Source organism: Anguilla anguilla, chromosome 2 (genome assembly GCF_013347855.1).
Source record: "Anguilla anguilla isolate fAngAng1 chromosome 2, fAngAng1.pri, whole genome shotgun sequence".
Taxonomy (NCBI): Eukaryota; Metazoa; Chordata; class Actinopteri; order Anguilliformes; family Anguillidae; genus Anguilla; species Anguilla anguilla.
In genome coordinates, this window is record NC_049202.1 from 49,555,440 (window position 1) to 49,580,276 (window position 24,837).

Here is a 24,837-nt window from a genome sequence, read left to right on the forward strand (position 1 = left end):
GTTGAGAATATGGTGAAGGATCACTCATCTAACTATATCACTTTTTTACACATCTCTGTTGACTAGTGCCTATGGTTTTTCACCACTGAACTCTCAAATGTGCATTTGTCTATGTAATGAGGAGTTTATGCATTGCAACTCTCCTATGATATCCCTCTCTATGTAGTTGTCGAAGGACTGTTCTTGCTGACAGTCTGATCACTTCCTGCATTGACATTCTCAGTCACCTGAGGAAGAGTTGCTCTTCTGTTTTGCTTACATATCACCAGAGGTGGGTAACCCGGCTTCAAAGAGTAAAAAGACTGACCATGTATTTGCTCCACCACCATGCACTAAACCAGCTGATTGCAATAATTAGGTCTCCTATCATGCTGAAGAGTTATGCTAATTAGAGTCAGCTGGTTTAGTGCATGGTGGTGGAGCAAATACATGGTCAGTCTTTTTACTCTTTGAAGCCGGGTTACCCACCTCTGCATATCACACTAATGCGCAAACATAACAGTCAAATTAAATCTGATACAAGCTGTCCTGTGGAAAGTGGGGACCCATGCCCAAGAGTATGAAATGACTTCTGTATAAAAAATAAATAAATAAATAAAATTTTTAAAAAAGGACTAGGCACCATTTTGGATCAACAACAAGAATGACGTCACAACCACACGATCATGTTTGGACAGACTGATCCCATGTCTATTCCTGCCTCTTCTCCATTCTCTCTTTGCTGCTCAACAGAAGGAGATGTGAGGAAAGCACGGTCGCTAAGACAGTCCTAAAGTTCCCTTTAGCCTTTTATGATTTTCATTTAGATATTTGTTTAATACATTCATTAAACTATTTCATTAAACCTCATCACCTGTCTGATAATTATTCAGATAAATGATTGAGCCTACCACCTCAAAGAATGTATGCATGCTATATCATTGGTTGTTGTTTTAATATTTAATATAGAAATTCATAATCATGATTTAACACATTTTATGAGACTGATTAATTATGAGATAGATTATACTTTTGCACCATTTGATCATCACAAGGTAATATATTTATATATTGCGCATTCCGTGGTGCCTACTTGTGAATACTGTTAAAACGGACACGTTTTAATTATATATCCTCACTATTCTACAATTTGTAGAGGTGTTTTCCCCTACACTGCTTTTAACTAAAGTTAACATTGGTTAAAAGCGGCTATCATAATAGCGTTAGTTAAAAGCAGTTTTTTGCATGGGACACAGAAAACGTCAGATCTGGGTTCTTGTCCTTGTTTTTTTGTGCATCTCAATAATCAACCGACTGCTAATAATAAGTCTATGGAGCACAACAGATTGTTTCCCCCATCGTGGGCATGACTCTCATTGTGTTATGCACTGTCTTTATTTTTGTACCTAAAGGACAAATTACATTTTTAATGTCTGCCTAAATCTGCTGGAAATAGAGCTGGATTTGTGAACAACACATTTTGGTGTGACCCAAACAATATGACAAGAATCGGAACCAGGATTCGTTAAAAACTAGATTCGATAAGCAGAATCAGAATAGTAACTGGAATCGATAAAACATAAACGATGCCCAACCCTACCAATGAGTCAGTTTTGTATACACCAAGAAGCTCACGGGAATACTTAGAAAATAATTCTTGACTGGATTTGCTTTGATGATGTTGAGAAAAAAAATTAGAAGTAGCTCGAATACTGTATTAAACTTGAAAAAAATGTAACACTTCATTCCTGTATGTTCTAGAACATCCAGTGTGGAAAGATTACTGTTGAGAGGTGGAGGAGGTAAGGAAAATCTTCAATTACAATAATTTTCAATATTCTGTAAACTATGGGGACTGGCAAATTATCTGTGGGTAAAATTTGGAGTGATTTGAAGCGATGCCCATCTGTTTTCTTAGACAGTTTAAAAAAGCAGGCTTGTGTGTGTGTGAGTGTGCGTGTGGGTATGTGTGTGTGTGTGTGTGTGTGTGTGTGTCCACTTGTACCTGTGAGTCTGTTACAAATTTGCATGGCCATGTATTGTACATATCAATTTAGAACCTGCTCACCTTAAAAAAAGACTATGCACACACACATACACTCTCTCCCTCTCTGACTCTTTTTAAATTTATTCAGGGTCCCTTTACACAATGTAAGCCTGCAATCAACACCCACACTGAAGCCAGATGAGTACATATGAGGGGGTTTTCTACTGCTCTCAACATCATCAGCTTCTCTGCCATGTGATATCACAGCCCAAGAACAGAGCACTTGGCCAGTCTATGCCTTACTGAATGCTGAATCTCAGCAGTTTGTAAGCTCTGTTGCATTGATGTCTTCCAAGTACCTTGTGTCAGCAAGCCAGCTAAGCATTTTCAGAGAATATCTATTGAAAACCAGTGTGCCTATTAATCCACATGTGCTTATGTTGATGATTTTCTTCAACAAGTCATTTTTAAAATATTAGTAATATTTCTTTCAAAATTCAATAGTCTCCCTCCCAAACACACGTGTGTGTCCCCGGGCGCGCGCACACACACACACACACACACACGCACACAATACAACACCTCTTAACAGCACAAAGGCTACTCATGAAAAACAACTGGGACTCTCTGATACGAGTGAGAGGATTGTGAAGTGTCTGAATGAGGCATAAAGGAGGTAAGTTGTGACTAGAGCACTGTTGACACAGTCTACTGCTGATTGGGGTTTGAAATGGATTAAGCCCATGCTGGGAGAGAGTGTTTCGCTGCAGTTAATAGGGAAAATGAAAGGTGACACACAGTGAAACGATGCTCCAGACTGAGGCTCAAATTCATCATGTTCCTCCCTCTTTTCATTTCACTGCTTCAAAGGTCTAGTCATTAATACAACATCAGATTATACATGTACAAAAGTACAGATAACATCCTCCCAAACAAATGATATAGGCTTACTGTACACGATAATCTGGGGAACAGTGCTGATTTATGTTCAATTTGAAAGCTGTTCAAAAGATTTTCTCAATGTCAAGAAATATAAAGTACTGATATTCATTGTATTTCAAAGTGAAAGGTTTCAACTGCTCGGTGCAATTTAAATAACTTTAAAAAAAAATAGTACTAAAATTAATTTGAATAGTTTTAATTCAATATAAACTGTTTTCCCATGTTTTTTATTGAGGCAAAGTTCCAGAAAGGGACATTTCACAATATCACCAGGACCTATGAGTCCTGAAAAATCATAGTGGATTCTAAATTTCTCTCCTAGTCCGCAAACTAAAAACTGTCCAAACAATCTCATTCAGTCATCTTTTATCACCTAATGATTGGGCAATAAAAAGTGTTGATATACGGTACATATTCTTGATACTATAACTGCAGATTTTATTTGTTTGCGGTCTGAAGGAAGGTAGGCTTCAGTATTGTTCATGTACAAAAGAGATGACTGTTCCCTTGCTCAGTAGAGCAGATGCATGGGGGAGGATGCTGTAGGCAAAACATGTATTATTTACTGAAACCAGGGATTTGCTTTTAGACAGCTTGCCTCATACCTTCAGAGTGGATTTAATGGACCTTTAAAATCTCATCTGCAGCTGAAGTTTGCGGATGTGACAAGAACTTTACTGTGGAAGAAAACAATAACAATCTCTACCACTTGTGTATGGTATTGCAACTTTTCGCTGACCTAAATACTCAAAGGACCTGTGCAAATCCATGTTCTAAGGTTTTCTAGAGCCCCTCCTTTATATGCTTTGCCACAGTATTCAACCTATATTTTATTCAGTGCCTTGGATCTTTTTTTAGCCATCAGTAGTGAAAATTCAAATTATTTTTCCTCTTACAAACAGGACCATATTTAGTGTGGTGCTTGTAGTGAAGATATTTTACAGGAAACACTGTGGTAACTGCACTCCACAAATAAGAATATAGGAAATAATGAAAAATGGCCTAGATTCAATTGTGCATTAAGGTACCAAGTCAGTTTGTTCATGACAAGCAGCAATATAGAGAATAATAATAAAAATCATGTCTGTATGAACAAAGAACTCAATTCCATTGCATGTATTGTACTACGGCATGTACTGTGGTTTTGAATGTACAACATGAACTTTCGTGCAATTTACTAATTGTTGAGTGAAACATGATTAATGAGACTATAAAAAAGTACAGCATATGATATTTACATTCTGACAGAATTTTCAAAATATAGATTTACTATTAGATGTAAACCTTTAAAAAAGTGAATTTGTTATCAGTTAGCTGGTGACAGTCAATGTAAAAACTATTTTTTTATATTTGTAAAACATTATATATATATATATATATATATATATATGTATAAAACAATTTACTTTTAATAGTAAATATTCCTATATAAGTCCTATTATAATAAACAAAGCGTACATGCTTCAAGTTTAGTTATGCCATTCATTAGAAAGCATTTAGGCTTTGTGACAGCATCACTGAGGCCCTTTCAGATGAGGAAAGGCTAATGTATCATTATGATAGAGTAGGTGAATGGCAGAGTCCCTCAGTCTTTCACACTACATTAACCTTTGGTACCTTCATATTTATGACCTCTTCTGTATGTTTTGTCATATTCAAAGCTTGTCCTCGGTGCAACAGACTAACTGACACTGTTGTGTAATGCAGTATAGGTGTGTGTTAATCTCAGTCTTGTGTAACATTAAGTTAACCAGTAAAATTAAATATTGTGGTTTTTAAACATTACTTATGTTTCCATGGCAAAATACATACTATCATGAATAGGCAATGATCATGAATAAATTATCATAAAAGGGCAATTTAAAAAATAGGGCTGATGCACTCTTTTAGCTGTCTTTTTTTTCTAAATAGACCATGTCAGCATTATTGTATTGCTGACCAGTTCAATAATATCTTTGTCCCCTGTAAGTAACCCAATATCACAGAATGCTGTGTCTTTGATTTTTAGTTTCAGTGCTAGGCTGGTACCTGATTTGACACTTATTGTGGCAAAATGTGTATTCATCTCACAACAGAATAACTGAAACGTTGTATACCATCTGCATGACAAACAACCTGTAAAATGGAGGATCATTTGATTCACACAGCAATAGATGACAACAACAGACTTAGCATTGGCATTACAACATCAACGTGATATGGGTTAATTTTGTATTTGTTTAGGTTGGAGTCAGTCCTACAATGTGCGTGTTACAAATGAGTGATGTGACAAGTCACACTGATGGTTCCCTGTGGACCAAGAACTAACACTATTTAACTAGTGAGGACAGTTCTCAACCAAACCGCAGGTTCCATTAATATTCACACCCTTGTTAAAGAAGAAGACAAAAAGACTATAGTCTAAGGGCCATATTTACTAAGCATATGACAAATTAGCGTCAGTGCCGCAAAATTCAGTGTCGCCGCATGTTTTCAATTTTGCAGGGTATTTACTAAGAGCGGTTATGTAAATGAGCACAGCCACAGTAAGTTCATTTAAATGCTCTGCTGGTTTTTAAGATGCATCTTACACATGGCTGGAAAACAACATCGTTGTACTGCTCCATCTCTGGTATAGTACATACTTTCGATAGTATGACTGCAGATTTTATTTGTTTGCTGTTTGAAGGAAGGCTAACCTGCCAGGTCGAGGATGCAAGTCTATCTTCTTGCCATGTGTAGTGAGTTGCAAAAAGACACAAAAAGAAGTTAAACTGAGACAGTTCAAGATCGCCAAAACAACTTGGCATCTTGCGGTTACAAGGTGTCCAAAGTTACCGACAATCCCTACTTGGCAATAGCCTTTGCAGCCAAGTTGCAAAAAGGAAAAATCTTTTGAAGACGATTCTCTGAAAAAGGCATCTTGTATTCACCAAACTACTCCCTTGAGTGCAGACTTGATTTTAGGGAAAAGAAAAAAGTCGCATGGTGCTTGATCAGGTGAATAGGGAGGGTGGTCAAGTACTGCGATATCGTGTGGCTATTAAAATCAAGTCTGCACTCAAGGGAACCTGTTTTGAGTCTGTTCCAGAAGTGAAGAAGAAAGCGCGGAGCTTCTGAGACAACTAACGGAAGAAGACCTATTGCACTGCTTTGATCAGTGGAAGACCAGAATGCAGCGATGTGTAGTTGCAGAAGGGGAATATATTGAAGGGGAAAGGAATTGAAATGTAAATTATCTTCATTGAAATTGAATTACAGCATTAGTCTCATTATTTAATAGCCACACCTTCTATGTCTATGACTGTTTTTTTGTCCTAATTTCTCAGCCTCATAATGACTTCCTTGACTTTCATTGGCAAAACTCTGGTCTCCATGTTGATAAACACCAATAACAGACTCCAAAGGCAATCAAAAGCCAAAAATCTAAAAAAGCTAAATATAACAGCTAGCTAGTTAATATAATATAACTGGATAATTTAAAACTTAAAACTAATTAAGTATCGCTGCTGCTCAAATTATGGGAAGACATAAAAATATAAGTGCCTGTCAAGTGCTTGGCTAACATAACAGATACTTAAAAGTGTTGTTTCTCCAGAACTAAGTTTAGGAACCAAATATGCTATTGCTTTGATCTGCACTCAGACAGGCCAGTTATCCACAATTCACTGTGCCAGTTAACACTCAACACTCTCTGTGCTGTTCCTGACAGACTTTTGAATGATTTGGTGCCTCATACAAAACAAGCAGGAGCTGAAAATGGCTAGAATGTGGCTAGATGATACTCAGCACCTGGTGATGTGTATGGGTCGAAGACTGCAAGCAGTCATTTCATCCAAGGGATATGTGACAAAGTACTACATACAAAATACAGTACTACTTTAATTTACAAAGCATTAATATATCCCAGACATTATGGTGCCCTGAAATGGGGGGGCTATGTATAAAAGGTGCTGTAATTTCTACAGGTGAAACCAAAGTGTATAAAGATAACCTTAAATAAAACTAAGAATGTGCACTTTAACCATGTGGGAATTGTTAAATTAAAAATTAAATATTACGGAGTACAAATCAAGAAAAAAACATTATGGAGCATGTTCATACTGCATGTATGAAATTAGGTTGATTCGAGGCAATGTTCTTTTCAGATTAACTCATTTATTTAAAACAAATAAAATAAAAAAATAATAAGGAATTTCTATGTCTAACTATGCTACAGAGATTTTCACTTGACATTGAAATTTCCTTAAATTGAATTCCAAAATTTGTAGTGAGGGAGGAGCTGGTTCACTCTGTGTGGAAAACTAAAATTGGTTACTGGATTATCCTAATGACCTTTATTTATTTATTTATTTTATTTTATCATTAACACGTCTGCATATAAAATGTACTACCCAGTGCCAAATGGCCAGTGCATTAATCCATGCAGAATTAAGTCAACCGATTGTTGACCAAGTTCCGAGGGGACAGTTTACCATAGTTATATCTGAATAAATATTCTGAGCACACACTGTGCCATTGACTGCACCCATGTGCCGTGCGACATTGATTTCAGAAAATAGAGCTCATAGTCTTTATACAATGTATTAAATACATGTTCATGTATAAAAAATGGCAGGGTTAGGAATGATCTCGTTTGAACAGTAGAACATATATACATATTCAATGGGTTTGTAAAATCTTGCAATATGAATATGACATCATCTCTTTTGGAAATGCTTGCCTTGGACAAACGTTTTATGACATGCAGTTAAAACCAGTGTGTGATAATACAGCATGAATGAAAGAGGCATGGAATTAATATGGTTTCTGTAAACAGTTACTGTAGATATGCATTCACTTCTCTAATATTACACAGGGAACTTTTAGCCCATTTATTTAGGTTACCCTGTAAACAGATTTAGACATTTAATTATTATTATAATTTTATGCAGAGGTTCATAATTGTAGCATGTTTGGACTAAACCTTAGTTTAAACAAACAACTATTTTCCTATGTTGACTGATTTCATATTCAGATTCTCAATAAATAAATGAATAAATAAATAAGCTTAAGGTTTAATTTTTATTTTTAAAATAGTTGATTATCCACATCCATAGTTACACTGCCCCTCTTCATAGGCAAAGTGACCTGTCCAATTTTGTTGTGTCTGCAATGTAACTCAGTCCAAGGAGATGGGTAGCAGCGGTCACGGATAGTATGAAACAAGGCCAGCTGTGTCTGATGAAGGAGCAGCAAAAAGGCAAGAGCCTCCACCAGAGGAGCGGACGTGCCATAGGATCAGCTGACGGTGTCTCTCAACCATCCATAGAAGTACAGACCATGACAGAGAGCTGGAGAGCTACTACTTCTTTTAGTCCTTTTCATTCCGTTGTGAAGGGAGAATATGGTGCCACGTGTCAAAGGAAATGGAACTATTTGGTGGTCTGCTTTTTTGAGCCAGAGGCCTGACCTTCCTCATTCTTTTTTGCTCCTTGTGATACTCAAAAGTGTTTTGAGTCTGAGCAGCATTTCAAACAGGGGTCTTTAATGGGCTCATTGTGCTGTTGGCCCCCTTCTCCCTGACTATAAAATTGAGGGGCTTGGCCTATTAGCACAGCTCAGTGCAGCAGCATCAGTTAACAATGGACTTGAATCCAAAGAAGCAGTTACAAACTTTTTTTCACATATTGTACAAAATTAATAAATAAATGGTAACTTGGTGAAATTGCATGTGCATGTCTCAGAAATCAACATTAAAAACCTAATGTTTTAAAAGGCCATGCACAATATAAAATTAATGTCTATTTTATTTAACTTTACAGATTTTCAATTGCTTGCTAAAGTTATGCTGGAGAATACACTGAAGATGTGGTAGAACTTCAAGTATATTGATCCCATTTGTTTAGGAACCTAGCAATGTCTGTCATTCATTTATTTTGTATAGATATCGAATCATCATGTTTCTTTCTTTCTAACTATGTCAAGAATCCTGAGATTGAATGGAATGGATTCGGCCTGTGCCACACTCTTATTAGGGTGAGAGCTCCCAGGCCCAACTGAAAACTTATTTTCCAGTAGGAACTGCCAACAAAAGTAAGGGAAATTATGAGTCAGATGTATTTTTCATTAGATTCTGGGGAAACAGAAGAACAGAAATTTCTGTGGAGAAGCACACAGACATAATGATGTTTCTTTCCTTTTTCCCCAAGGCTACTGAGGTGTTTTATTCCAATATTCCACATCGTATAGTTGGTGTTCAAGCACAAGAGATCAGAATAAATGCATTAATATGTGGAGAAATAAAACTAGTTATAACGGGCGAAACTGACGAAACATTGACATTTGTGCCGTCTGTGTAAATATATACATAAATTGTCAGTTCAGTGTTGAGAGCCCCACTACCATGCAAGCAATACCGTTGCAGTGCTGGCACATTGGTAAAGTGCTTGACGAACCCCAGGGTAGTGGGATTACGCACAAGACAAATGACTCTGTGTGACAATGGAGTCAAGCAGTCAAAGGAGATCAGATCAGCAGCTGTGCCTCTGAAGTAGATTTAAGCTGCCTGACTCATGGCCCTCAAAATCCCTCCTGCTCAATACAGGAGAGCTTACCAGCCATCACCTCTGACTCTGGCGCCACACCAAACGCAAATCAGCTTCTTTATAAGGCTTATTTATCATGATTAATGGGCTCATAAATAGGCCAAAATTGCCTATTAAGGCTGGCTGGGTGGCACCATGCACTCACATCCAGGTCTGAAAATACCTCTTCTAAGGGTCCAACCTTAGGTCAGGAGTTCATGCTCTTGTGTCAATTCAGAGTGTCTGGCTGGTGAATTCAGTAAACCAGAGATCTTCAAAAATACAATGAAAAATACCACCTATCCCTGCCTCCTAATATTGTCTCCTTGGTTGATCTGATCCTTTACCATCAACAAAGTCATGCGTGGGCATCCTACTTCTAACAATGTGGTATTAAGACTCCTACAAGCAACATTTTCATTCACATCTGCAGCATCCCAGCCAGTTTCTATCTAGTATTATGCTTAGATTTGGCATACATGCTTTGATCTAGATTGTGATCATATCAAATCAAATATTGATCACATCCATTTCCATACTCACATCACCTTCTTTTTCCCCACTTTCAATAGGTAAAAATGTCCTTAAGTACAACATTATAACTAGGCATGTCTCGATCTATGTTTTTTCTCTCCTGACCTGATCCAAGTGAAGTAACATTCAGTATCGGCTGATACCAATCCAATATGATTTTTAAAAAATTATTGGCTTTTTAAAATTATTCAACAGCTAGCCCCAAGAGCGGAACGTTTGGCTTAAATCAGTAAAACAATTTAAAGGTAGGTAAGATAAACTTAAACAAATTATACAAAAAATAAATAATTATTTAAATAGATATTCTACTTTGATATAGTAGCCTAATTCTGTGGTATTCGCACAGCATGAATACTAGCAACACTAGCTGTTCCTGCTATTAACTATTAATTTCTGCAATGTCCCGAAAATGAATGAGAGTTAACTGGGAGCCTGACAACTAGGAAGCAGCGATGCTGTTATCGGTTAAACGGGATAGCTGATTCTGCCAGTATTCACACTATGAATATACATATATATAAAGGGGTGGCTCCACAAAATCAATTATATTATACCAAAGTGAAATATCCTTTAACATGATAAATTCAGTTATCTTCGCTGTTATTTTTTGGCCTTGTTGCTTTCTTGTGGCAACGTTTCCTGCCTTAAACATGTATCCTCTAGTGTTTTCTGCTTAGCTGCAGTCTTGTTTTGGGTGACCTGCGAAAAGTACGGGTGGTTGTAGATCTATTAAGACACTAATGCCCGGAGAACGCTGCACTGCACTACTGCAAATGTTGCAAGCAGCTGTAGGGCAGCTTTCAGATTCCACACAGCAGACATTGTAGCAGATAACAACTCGTTTACTAAACAATGGCTTCAGTCGTGGTGGCAAATGGATAGTGCTTGTTCACAGGAGTGACAGCACATTCCGACAGTTGTTGTAAATGGAGTACAGACAGAGGTAGAATGTAGAAAGGCAAAGCTTTGCTATTGGTAAGAATATGCATATAAAGTGTTGTCGTGTCAGAGGATCGTATGAAGATCGGGTGAGTCCTAGCCGTTACGCTACCCTTAAAATATGGCGGTATCAGGAGCCGATAACGATCAATGGATTGGATCAGGACTTCCCCTAATTTTAACTAAATTAAATTGATAATTAATCTATACTACCTGAAAATAAATTCTCAATAGTACATCTGCAATTGTGGTTTGCTCCTTTTTAACTGTTCCAAAGGAATCTGGTATGAAGGCATGATATAACAATACAGCGTCTTAAAACTATTTTTTCATGTTCTCTTCAAAGGTCGGGTAAATAAAAAGGGTATTATATCGCTTCCCTTCCTCCTCATTTTAAGGCATGTAAGTGTTCACATATGATTACAAATGCAATAAAACCCCTATAGACAAAAGACCTCAATAACTGAGGCAGAAGAAGGCCTGCTATGATTGTTCTCATTACAAAAGCAGTCACGAGAGTTGGAGTTCCATTCCTATTACAAAGAGAAGCAGTAGGCAGTAAGGGATGACATTGTTTTCATAACAGTTGCTGCCTGGTGAGGTCAGCACGACATCTGAGTAATTTGGACCATTTCCTACAAGTTTAAGCTCTTCTCTTCTAAACAATGAAATGGTATTTCCAGATGCAGCACTGCTTAATTCTTCATCCCTTTGTTTTCTTACTACAAAAAATGAATATAAAGATACTTTTTTTCCCAGAGAATACAAACATCCGTTTTGTTTCTGTTAACTTGTTTGTACTGTCTTTAACCGTCAAAAAACCTTGACAAATTTTGTTCAACATCTGCCAAGCTTGAGGATTGTACATAAAATTTAAATATGAGATAGATTTTGTATAAAACAAGCTAAAACATTTTCATCAGAACAGACGCAAACTACTGAGTTTGAAAGTTGGAAGACAAATTGTCGCTAAACTCTGCCAAGTTACAAAATTCTGAAAAAACCCTAATCTTATATTTAGAGGCTTTATTATTATTATTATTATTATTTATTTTGATTTCACAATTCTTCATGAAACTTATACAAAAAAAGTGCCTGAACTAAATCAACATTTATCAAAATTAAGCACCATTGTTGCTTGAATCCAGGCCCATATCCATTGTGAGACAGCCATACACACACCATAATGGCAGCGGAGATTAGCTGTGCTAAAACGCATCAGTGCAGTGCCCTCTGTAGTAGGAGTGTACTTACTGTGGCGGTACCGGACACCGTTTGCGCGCTGCTGTCTGGGCCGCTCTGTTCGCTGTGCGTCTGTGCAGGGGGGTACATGTTTAATGTGTGCTCTGGGACAGTGCTCTGGCCCGTATAGTCTGGAGCGGGGTGGGGGTGGGGGGTCGTGTATTCGGCCGGGATGCCGTTCTGAGGAGGAGCAAACTGGGCAGAAGCGTAAGGCTGTGCCATCGTTTCAGGAGGTGCTGTGGCTTCCTGATTACCCTGGAGAGAGGAAGAGAGAGGCAGAATCAGTTCTCTGAGAGGCATAAGACCAGTCAGCAAAGCAAAGCATAGTTTTCAGTAACGCTACCACAACACAATATTAGTAAGGTGGTAAAAGATTGCTTGTTGGAGTGTTTTATAGGTTAAAATTCAAGTTTACTCAGACAGCCGTCTGATTTAATTGGAACTTTTCAAATGCTTTACTGAAAATGAACAAGTAAAACATACTTGTGAATGCATTCCACACACAAAGCATACAACAAGACCTTCATTTGTCAAAAAGCCTTCTAATTTGATCCGGATCAATTCATTCTTCACTGAAACACTAGGATTACCTACTAATTAACCTTCCACATCAAGATTTCTCACAACACTGATCAGCAACACTTGAGGAGGATGCCAAATCCAAAGAAATTGCCATCTTGTATGCTACACCTGAATGACTATAAACCTTCTCATTTAAAAGCAATCCAAATAAACATATGCTATTAATTCATTATGATGTATTAACAGAATAATAATACTTTATTTCTGTCTTCCAAAAGCATAATGCTATTCAGAATAAGAATGAGATTTTACAATGAAAAAATTGTGCACATGTTAGTATCTCAATTTCAAAACTGAGGGAGAAAAATGTTGATTTCATGATTGAAATGACAACCTTTACAGCTTGAAGGCCATTTTAGGCCTGAAAAAAAGGCCTCCTCTGCATGTTTTCATAACCCTTTTTCCCATGGGTGTGAAAGCAATGCAGAGAACTTGCTTTGTAGAAGGTTGTTGAACAGCCAAGAAATAAGCAGTTAAGTCAAACTCACCGCTGCAAACGAATGGACTAGATATGCACAAGTCAAGGGCATATTTCTTGTCAGTAATGGGTGACACCATCAAATATATTTTATTTTTGCTCACGTTTTGCGCATATCACAAATAATGTGCATTTCAACAAAAGTTAACATTTACTGTGAAGTCCTATTTTGTGCTTGTGCTAATTTTTAGAGATTGCAGCCATAATTCAAACTGTTTTAAATTAATTAATTCATCAATTAATTAAGTAATTAATGAATTAACTATCTTGCATAATGAAATTTACAGTATAATAGCTTGTAACTGAATGCTATTTTTTACACATGCTCTGCTTGACCATTTACATTACTGTGTATTCAGAAGTTATTTCTAATCCATATGGTTCAAAGGTTTTGTTATTGCTTTGCTCTGCTCTGCTAAGCCATTTGTGTTACCATGGGTTGACATTTTATTTTTAATAAATGTGTTTAAACCAGGAATCAGCAGTCACAATTGCACATCACTGTGTAGTTTCCTCTTGAGGCACAGAGAACCAGTTCCGCTGTTGGTATCTTGGCTCCAGGAGTGATGCCACTGTGTGCCTATTCGCACAGAGCTCTGCTACATGCTTCTCCTCTACACACTTCAGCAACCTGACTGGCCCGCAAGAATCCTGGTCACAACACCACTGCAACCCTGCTTCGTCCTTTTGCCCTCAATGCTATATGGCATAACTCCAGGACAAAAGACATTAAAAAAGATTATATGGGTGCAATAAACCCAGCTTCTTAGCGTAGGGAACCAATTGAGTTCTTGTCACTCCAGGATGCGACTTCACTTACTAGAATGGACTCTAAAGTTCCTAGAGCACCAATAATGATGTCAAAAAAGAGAATTGCTCAAAAAACTGGCCTTCACATACACACATTTTTATTCATTATGATTGCATAAAAGAATGCCAAACTCTTTGCTGTTATATTTTAGATAGGCAGCTTGAGCTACTAGCCACAAAAATGTTTAATACATAAAATGAGGCTTGTTTCATGAACTGTAGTAATACAAGACAAAGTGAGTAAATAATCTTTATGAGGAATTTGCAACTGATATTATAATCATACAAAAAGGAAAGCCTAAATATATCCACTCATCAAAACGAGAAAGTCTGGCTCTTTCATTTCAATATGGAATGCTTGTTTAAAATCAAATGACGTAATGTAAAAATGAATTTTGTGAAATTACATTGTGAATTGAATCAGACAAGTGAACTTAGCTAGACCTTCAAGTCATCTTGCTGTATGTGAATGAATGAAAATTCTTTGTTTGGATATGTAAACTATAATATGTCAAATTAGTCTGGTACAGTGTTAGTCTGATCCAGTGTAGTGTTTTTCCCTTGTGGCGGCATCTGCAAATAGCAAATCTGAAACTGCCTCCCTCCCCAATCAATAATGTCTGAATGTACATCATAAATTAGACCTCCGGAAAAAAACAACACACTTCATAAAAAAGGTTAATGCGTAGAGAGAGACTTGCTATGCTCAGTAAGCTGATCCTTGTGAAATTCCCTGCTGCCACTCACTCTAACAGATCTCACTGATTCTCATTAACACCATCAGCACTTTACACTCTGCCCTCCTGAACATTACACACCCAGCATTATTTCTGTTAATTACTGCTAATATTCATTTAAGAGTGCTAAACTCTCATATTCCTTCATGGAAGTGTTTGAAAAGCAATATGGAATAGGAGAAACAAAAAGTAACATGTCATTCCTAATTCATAACAGTAGTGTGAAAGTGTGAACTCTCGTTCCTGTAGCACCAAATGATGCTTACTACAGTCACTACATTACTTCTGCTTCAATGAAGTTTCAGAGTCCCATGAAAAGCAGTTGTTGGCAAACAAGGAAAGAACAAAGAATGGCCAACAGTCAGACTAAGCTAAATGTTTTGGCCTGAAATTTAATGAAACCCTTATTTGGAGCTCTAAAATATGCTTTACGTGGCAGTGTGCAAAAATCCTCTGCTTTACAGACTTGAGCTTGAAGGAAGATCCTTACTCCCCCAAACTAAATTACTTAAAAGGTAATAAAGATAACCCATCCCGGCCTCCCTCCAAGTAGTACTGGAGTCAGTCAAGTACATACAATCTGATTTCACCAGTTAAGAGCCTGAAAGCAAATCTTTCTCAGTCATACAACCACAGACCTCTTCACAAAGATTTCAGTGACAGCTGGTACTGCATTGCCCCACCTAGTTATATGCCTCTCAGCTAGTCGCTTAGCTATCTGAAACAGGCACATAGAAGGAATTGTTGAAAAAAATACCTGATATAGATTATAATGCTGAAGAATCAGCCTTGTATATATATGTAGAAAAAACTTTAAAATGAAATAAGAAGTCTATCTCTGATATGCTTAAGCTTCTTTTCCAAAAAAGAAAGAAAGAAAGGAAGGCCTGCATAATGAATTTTGAAGCAAGCTATCTTCTTTGTGACACAAGTTATAAGAACACAAACAACTTGAACTCCAGAATGGCTCAGTCTCTGTTAGAGCAGCAGTCAGGAAGGAATCTGTTATCTGTGCCTTCTGTGTTAATGCAAAGTACAGTTCAGAGAGAAGGAAGAAAAGGAAAGCAAAAGGGAGTGTGAGGGGGGAAAAGAGGGAAAAAAAGAAGACCAGCTGCTGATAGTAAAGCTCGAAAGGGTTTCACAGGGGGCTCCCTCTTTCTTCAAGGCACACTCAGGCGAACAAGGCTTCCCCTTTACTCCCCAGCCGTAGTGCAGAAAAAAGAAGAAAAATAATGAGAACATGCCCTGTTATTAGAATAACAGGAGAAAATACCTGCTGCACCATCTTGCTCCCTTTTTCCTCCATAAACTTAGCAGCTGCTCTAGTCCTGAGGCCCGCAGCATCTGCCCAAAGCAAGCATCAATTATGGATGAGGGCGTGTGATCAGTGTTGTGTGTAGAATGTGTCTGTGTGTGTGCGTGTGCATGTGCGTGTGTGTGAGAGAGAGAGCGAGTAGGAGGGAGGAGGAGGGCGGGTGGTGTGGTGAAGTAGGAGGGAACTAATGCAAGCATTTACTGACCTTGCGCTCTTCCTACTTCTCTCTGCCCCCAAACCTGATCCAGATGGGACCCTTTGCTTTCTTACTTCCTCGATCCTGCTTCCCTCCCTCTCACATGCTCTCACAGTAACAGTCTCTCCCGCTTGCCTGCATGCGCTCTCTCTCACTCCCTCCCCACAGCAAGCCTCATCGCATTAATCACAGCTGGCCCCTCCTCTCCGTCTAGCTACCCAATACCGCAGGCAGCAGTGTTTGCAGGGATAAGGAAATGGCATCTTGATTCCTTTAATGCACTCTATCTTAATGAGGGGGGATGTGTGCACTTGTGTGTTCATGTACTTGTGTGCAAGCACCATTGCATGCTGCATATTAAAAGCATAACAGTAAGGTTTCAAGGATAAACTGTTGTTATAGGTTTGTTTGTTTGCTTTGGCTGTGTGAATGTGCTTTCCTCATGAATGTGCTAGCATTTATATGCTTATGCAGCAGAGGCTTTTTAGTCTGTGCTCTAACTGCAGATTAGAGCATTTGTATGTATTTTCTTCTGTTTTCTGGTTAGGTGTGTTTCATTGCTGTGATCCATTGCTATGAGTGAAAGGAAGTCAAATCCCATGGGATACATTCAAGAGTCCTGGTCTGTTTAAATAATAATCCAGTTGTGATCCAATACATTTCTAAGGAAAAAGAGAAAGTGGCTCGATGAATACACAGTGCTGCAAATCCAAATTCACCATTGCAGAAGTGAATGTGCCACAACGGATGCATAATCTGGTTGTAGTCATATTGTTGAGAAATAGCTTCTTTTTTTCAAAAGTACTTATTTATTGAAACAGTGGTGAAGACACACTAATTGTAAGAGTGTGTTAAGTGTATTTTCCCCTTTTACTCTTTAAAGAAATGTAATTCATTTTTTTACAAGGGAAGGAAGTCCAATTAAAATATATAATCCATACTGCACTTCTGTGCAGTACTAAATACCAGTCCTTTGCCACTTCAGTGATTATTGGACATTCAGGTGACAGCCTGACTAGGTGAAGGTAAGGTTGTGACAAAACACTGCCCTGTCTGGACACCAGGCTTTCAATGTCAACAAAGCCTACCTTTTATTATTTTTACAGTGGCTGCAGAGCAGGTAATCCTGGAAAGCGTGTGGTGTCCAGCTGGTCCATCCTGTTACAATATCCTCTGTTTACAGGCTTCACCTGAGGCCTGCCAGCCACTGGAAACTCCCAGGCTGTTCAGTCTTTCCCCAGCAGCTCTGTTTGAACCCAGCCACCCACTGCCCCTTCAATCATCTTGGAAATTAAAACCACAAGGAGTCTGCATTAGCTTCCTGACACTCCAAAATTTCCCTTTGTTTTCCTTCTGAAGAGTGGCACACATTTACAGATTTTGTAGATGCTTTCAGATGAAAAAGAATAAGACATGAGGAGATTCCTCAGACAAGCCTGATCTTTTGGGAAAAAAAGCTTTTAAATAATGCAAAGCTTTCAAAGTAGAGTTATTGAGTTCCCAAATGGCTCCTGATACAAAAGGAGCTCTCCTCCCCACAAAAGAAGCCATCTCACTTGCACTAATGTGACAGCACCCTCACATGGCACCCTCACATAACTACCTGACAAGAGTAAGCTATGGGGGGGGGGGGGGGGGGGGCATTCATAAAATGAAAGGCACACAATCCACCAACCGAGTTCCATCCATTTCTTACCTACATTTGTTATCATGTAACAATTGGGCTCATTGATTTATTCATTCAATTTCTCCTTTTCTGGTGCAGTGCAGTATCTCTCAAACACACAGTTGACTGCATGGTCCAATGAGAACATTTCCCCAAGATGTACAAAGGAGCATATGAATGATGATAGTAGAGATTCTGTATCAGTCCCATTGCACATCCAGGTAATAGCTAGGCAACAGTAACCTGATCCCCAGATTATAGACAGTGTAACTGGGAACAATGAAAGTCAGAACATTTTAAATAAAAATAAATAAAATACATACATTGTATTGCCAGGTGTTTACCCGGATAAAATGAACCCTTTCATTGTATTTGTTGTCAATTCATTATATTTACTATCAATGATCAAATGTATCATCTTATCAGCAACTTCTTTGACTGTTTTTTTTTTTTCAATTATCTGATAGATTTCGATGGAAAGTGATCTAACAGCTTCTATGAAACTGTAATTTAATCAACTTAAAAAGACTAAAAGAATTAAAAGCTTGGTGAGGAGCCACATTTCACGACTAGCCTGTCCTTCTTTGATAACAAACAGAGAATGTAGATTATAGTGAACAATATATAATATTGTGAAATATGGGGTATTAAAATGCTATAATAATGATAATTATAAGACTGGTGTATACACTGAAGCTACACATTAGTTATTTAAAATAAATCAGATGAATGAAATATGTAAACATCTTTACTTAAATTGTGAATAAATACTCATCCAGTTTTCTCCAGCTCATTCATACACATGGATTAATTGGGAGAGGTATTTATACAAGGTGTGCTAATTAAGATTCAGCCACATTTCAGTCGGCCAGTCTCGCTCTGTTTGATCAAAGCATTAGCCTGGGTCTGGACAGAATAGAAATTTCACTGCGAACAGGAAGGGTAAAAAAGAATATACATACATACATACATACATACATACAGGTCCAGTTGACCTTGATTTTGGATCAAGAAGGCAAGAGGAAAAGATCTAAATGACAATAAAAGGGGGTTCATTATTTGGGCACGGATGGCAGGAGCTTCAGTCACAAAAGACTGCTCAACTGGCTAGTGTTTCAATAGGAACAGTGACTAAAGTGACATCTGCATTTAGATCTATGGGAAAGACATCAGTAAAGAGGGTTGCCATACTTTTTCTAATACCACTAATGTCTATAACATTTCCTCCTCATTTTACCATTACCAACTAGTTCTTTAATCCCCAGAAGCATGACAATAGCACACTATTCAGATAGGCCAATGGCTACTGAGCTCATCTGTGGTGCTCCATGAAGTTCTGAAACAATACACCCATTCAGTATTGTGGCTCATGGTACAGTCTTAGTTTTTGCTTGATGGCTATGTGGCAGCAGCAGTTTACAGTCAGTGACATGACTTGCAGAACTGGAAACAGGGTTAGTGTGTGACTTCATTCTAGGCTCCTGTGGGGCATTCTGTTGCATATTCTCTAAACTAAACATCAGAGCACCCTATACCGCTTCAGCCTTGCTTGAGGAAATCAATCTCTCTGCACTAAGCATACTCTGAGGACTGAGGACAAACTCATCAGCTGTCTGCCTCCAGAATAACATCAACTTAGAGCACAGGAAGATTGGTTCAGCTGGTCCCCTCTACAGGGCCTTGCTACCTCTCCCACCCCATGCCCCCCCCACCCACCGCCCAAAAAAAAAACATGCATATAAAACCAATAGACTTCTACACTTTTCTCTCCAAAGTTCGAGATTTCTCTCCATGCCCAGCTTAAAAATTCTTATGAACACCTTATAGGTTTAAAAATGCATGACCCAGAATCATCTGAATTAAAAACAGTAGTGTAGAACTTGTGCTTGAACTTGCATCTGACAATAAGTCAGTACTAAATTATGTTTGTAAATTAAGATCATGATTAATTTCCTTAAATGCAATAACCTCATAAATGTATCTGTCTAAAAGAACTGTTCTTTTTTAGCGAATACACAAAAAATAAAGAAATAAAATAAATAAAAATTACCCTAAGCATTGATTTTGTCAACTAATGATGTTTGTTTTCTTTCTTAGCCCACTGCAATCAGGTTAAAAAGGGTCAGTAAATGTGTTTATGGAAGAAGCACTCAAAAGCTCTTGGGCAGCACCTGGAAGGACACACAAAGAGCCTCGAGTTAATGGGTGAGCCCAGTGGATGAGAAACACAATGTCTCACCTTGTCTGCTTCCCATTACCATATTAGCCCACATTAGGAAAGAGTTCTCATCTGGAGATACACAGCCCCTTTGCCTGCGGGTATTAGCGTGTGATGCAAATGAAGATGTAAAGAGGAATCAGTTCATCAATCACAATCACACAGGGACGTTGTGCAAAGCAAGAGGATTAGCTCTCTGGCCTTGCGCAGGTCCCCCGCCTGTCACAGCGTATCTTTAATTAAACATTGTTTAAAAATGCACACAAAAGCAGCTTCCAGCAATGTGCAAGATGCGCAGCCGTTCTCCAAACCTCCCCTCCCAGCCTGCCCATCCCCCCGCAACCATCCCCTACCCCCACAGTCCCCCCTTGCTGCTTTGTCTCCCCATGTCCCTTCTTGTGTCAATGGCACAAATCAAACTCGTTCCGGTACTGGAAATCCAGTCAAATGGCATCGCTGTCGGGGTTACCTTAATGAGCTCAAACGCCACCGGTCGGGAAATTGGAAACTGCAGGTACTCCACTCAGTGCACAGAGGCCCCTAAACCTGTGCTCTTTCTTTAAAGGCAAACAAATCCCTTTGCGTTATTTATCTGACAAAAAGCAGATTTTATCTGCAGGTCAAGGGATTTGCGGGAAAATAGCAGCAAGCAGATGTGCCCTATTTGTAACTTGCCAAACGGGGAGACTGTCCCTGAGCAGTTTAATTAGTATTAAAGGCTGATCTGGATTAAGCGGTGTGCTGTAACAGACACCAATCCTGTCAAGTCAATACCAATAACAGAGGAAATCTCTCTGTAGGATCACACAGAACACATTTGAGCCTCTGGTGAATGGATATCACAGCACTGCGGCAGTGGGCCACCTCCGGCATTTCCAGCGTGAAATGCCCACCTCTGATTCAAAGCATGTCTGACCACAGAGGGACAGCCTACACATCACAAGAGGACATTGTTTATGCAACAGAATACTTTTGAGGATATGACCGAAGAAGCAAGTTCTTGGGTCTACAGCAAGAACGCACACTGTTTTGTGCACATGTAATTCAATCTAGCTTGAAGTAAAGGTAGTGAGGGAATGGACGATCTGTCATCACAACTGCACAGTCCTTCAGAATACAAACATGAGTGTCACGTGCATGAATAGGCCTCTTCCCTGCAGATAGAACTCAGTCAGAAGTAATGTACCACATATACAATCTCCAGCACACAGCTCCTGGTCCAGCAAAAAAAAAAGTACTTTGATCACTTTAGCATTCCAGAAAACAATACTGTAGATTCAGAGCTTATATGTATGTTCAGATCCATGGGTTCAGAGAATCTTCTCAACGGCTGAAGCGGGACAAATCTTATTTCTATTCTGCAGCACAGGTCTGATGTTCTGGTGCACTAAACTTGCAGAGGTTCAGCGGGGTCGATCCGCCCAGCTCATTTTATCCAACTGAGCCCCGCACTCCTCTGCAGCTGCAGGCTCTTTATTGCAGAAGTAAAACTGCAAGCCTTCAAAATTTCACTTCGCAACTTCTGCAACTCACTATGGCAAGGTGACTTATAAGGAAGGTTTTGACTAATTTCTAAACGGCAGGCCAAGGTTGAGTCCCAGGAGCTGGCCAATAAAGTGGATACAAGCCCCCCATGAACTGCTCTTGCATGTAGTCAGTGTCATCTTAATAAGGTGAGAGTTACTCCCTAGCCCCAGCAGATAGCACAACAGTCCCCACCATATGGCAAAAGCCTGGATACTGTCAAACTCGCTTAGCGAATTTTATCTTTTGGGACTCAGTTGGCCAGGCTACAGTGGAGTAAATAGAATGTGGCAAAGGTCCCCAGGCAAAGGTTCCTATGAGCGTGGAATTTTTCTCCTTATTTTTGTTATTTTTAAGCATTGACTTCCAGGTGTGGACATTCAGTGCCATACCACTGTGACGAGATACTCTAGAGTGGAAATATAGAATAAGAAGGCATACATTGTCCTATGATGAATAAATAAATAAATAAATACAGCATACAACAGGCATTTTACTATTTCAACTTTTCAGATATTGAATTTTTAATTCTATATGTGAACAAATGGCATATATATGGAGTATATAATGTTCTATAGCGAATGGTATCTTTTAAAAGCTACTGTTTAGATTTATATTAGCTCCCGAAGTAGTCATACATCTGAAAATATTAAACCATTCCCTGAGTATATCTGTTCATATTTTGTCAGGTAAACAGCTGATTTATTTTTCTTTTATCACAGATAATACTGTGATACGTTTGGGTGAAACAGTATGAACATTTTTAAGTCCACATTTCTTGATTGCCTTTGCATGAGTGACATTATGATGTCACGTTACATTGGGGAATGCTTGTGGTGTCCCTGATGCATGCTGCTGGCAGTCCAAAACCAAGGAGGCTGTAACAAATCCTCTCTGAGTCATAAAATCCCTGTTTGCTAAACTTGGTTTTGCAGAGAATGACACACTTTCTACCAAACATGATGATATTCCTCTTTGATCTGTGTGAGAAATCGAAATGCAAATTTAGCTATCAGGTATTCTCTATAAGCAGCAGCATATTAAGCAGTAGAAATGATGACTTTATTTACCCAACTAATTTGCGTACCCAAAGAGAAACCTGCAAGGGCCATAAATAGACTGCATTCATTTGCATGTCCAATGTAATCAATCTGTTTGGCCATAATATTTAATTTTAAACTATATGTTGCAAAAAGCCAGGGAATTATGTGTAAAGAAACTGTTATTTATCTGATGACATCCTGATAAACAGCAGTTGATGATAACCTGGTCTCTAGTGATTCCTGATATTTTTTATGAGACATAATTGGTGAGAGGTAGCTTATAAAAATGAGAAATACATCAATTAAATGGCATATCCCTAACGTGAGTCTACGCAGCAATATAAGCACACCAAGCATCACACAGGGAGAATCATTTTCCACCTTTTCTCCCTGGTTTAGAAGAAAATGTTGAAAGAACATTTATCACGCATCCTGTTTGACCTTGGAATCATGTCATTTACTCTGGCAGCCCTGTCTGCACTATATCTTACGAACAACAGAATGGTTTAATATATATTACCGTTTTTTATAGTTCAGTGGCTTTTAAGTAGAACCATCTTCAGCTTTGAAGTTGACTCTTAAATTCCTTCCAGCTCCTCCAAATAGCATGGCCTATATATTATCTGCAGATCAATAGATAGCCAAGCGGCCCAGACAATAAAACTCTTTGATCACAGAGCCGTGCTATTTTTACCGCATGCTAAAAAAGAGAAAACAAGAGAAAAGAATAGTGAAACGAAAAGGGAAGAGCTTAAAATTACAAACAGATGTCGTGGAAGCTCAGATGATCATGTTGTGGCAAATGGTACGTGTGTATCTCAGAAAGGCATGACGAGGCATAATGATATCTGGAGCAACCACACAGGTACAGTGCAAGCAGAACAAATCAGATACAGATGGACAACCTTGGATTGTGCAGAGTGGACACGGACACACAGCTGCCTTTGGCTTTGCACAAGCATCACAGCACTCTGGGAAACCGCGGCCAATGCGTCCAATTCTGAATGAATTATTTGACCATTGCACAAATTTGTAAAACGTCCTCCGCAGTCACACAGATGAACATAGGTTTCAGTTGTGCATGCCTGACTGTCATGCACCCACAGCTAATTTTACATTTCTCCCAACTTGCAACTGAACAGGTAATTGCCTATAAATCTAATAAACAACAGAATACCTTTAAGCACACTTCACACCGTTTTAAACAATACATAATATGCTCGTTACCATGGGCAACAATGATGTGATGCCAAAAAAGCTCATTATGGGCAACTCTCCAGACTTTTACAGGGATAGCATATGAATATATGTTGAAGCAAACCCATTTCTCGGGATTGAGGCTGCCTTTTATCATTGTGTGCCTGTATGTGTATGTGTGGGAGTGTGTAGATGTCTGCGTGTGCGATAATCTCCTTTTCAAATTTCTTATCAACAAAACATGAAAATCAGCCTATGCGATTCCATTTTATATAACATTCCTGTTTTTCCACAGAAGTGCATTAGTTCATCCTATTGAGTCATTTTAACAAAATAAGAGCATTTTGATGTGACCTGCTGAAAGATCTTTCAGCAGTTTCTTTGAATAAACAAATGTGCTCGTGAGAAGAAAAATATGCACTCATTTGTGCTGTTTATTTATATGGTATGTGTGCCTATGCATTTGTCTGTACCTGTACTCGTATGTTTGTACAACATGCATGTGCACCCCTGAGTGTGTGTGTGTGTGTTTCTGTGAGTGAGCGTTTATGCGTGTGATGAGAAACAAACTGATATCATTCTTCTTCCATGTTGAGATCGCTGGCTCATGGTTTGAGTCCCTTTGGATATGCTCAATTGCAATCCAGAGGAGAGAAAGTGTTCAAAATTAAATGTGGTGGGTGGAATCCTGGGGGTTTACACAGGGGTTATCGGGGGTTTTCGCCTATCAGCTCCGCCATCATTCACTTCATGTTTTCAGTAAAGCGCTATAAACTGCCAGACACATTTCCGACCTCGGTGGAGCTCTCCTCAGGGGTCCTGGGGGCAGGTAATTTCCGAGGCTATAAAGAAGTGTTTTCACCGCTGTCCCTGGCTCCCTTTCCCCTGATTTACTCAGGTGTT

At 38.7% G+C, this 24,837-nt stretch overlaps 1 protein-coding gene across 19 annotated transcripts in view; it reads right to left on the reverse strand.

Moving 5' to 3' along the window:
* Positions 1–24,837, reverse strand: part of LOC118220689 (RNA binding protein fox-1 homolog 1) — a 330,165-nt gene that overhangs the window by 71,543 nt on the left and 233,785 nt on the right. For 16 of the 19 annotated variants that reach the window (XR_004763997.1, XR_004763998.1, XR_004763999.1 and 13 more), the window contains one exon: positions 12,181–12,423. Coding sequence is in view for 16 of the 19 variants with exons in the window: in XM_035404792.1 (XP_035260683.1) it covers positions 12,181–12,423 (243 nt within the window). In the remaining 3 variants the exon portion in view is untranslated. Of the gene's footprint in view, positions 1–12,180; positions 12,424–16,048; positions 16,178–16,295; positions 16,443–24,837 lie in introns of those variants that run through there. The other 3 variants (XM_035404790.1, XM_035404795.1, XM_035404791.1) reach the window with 3 other exon arrangements.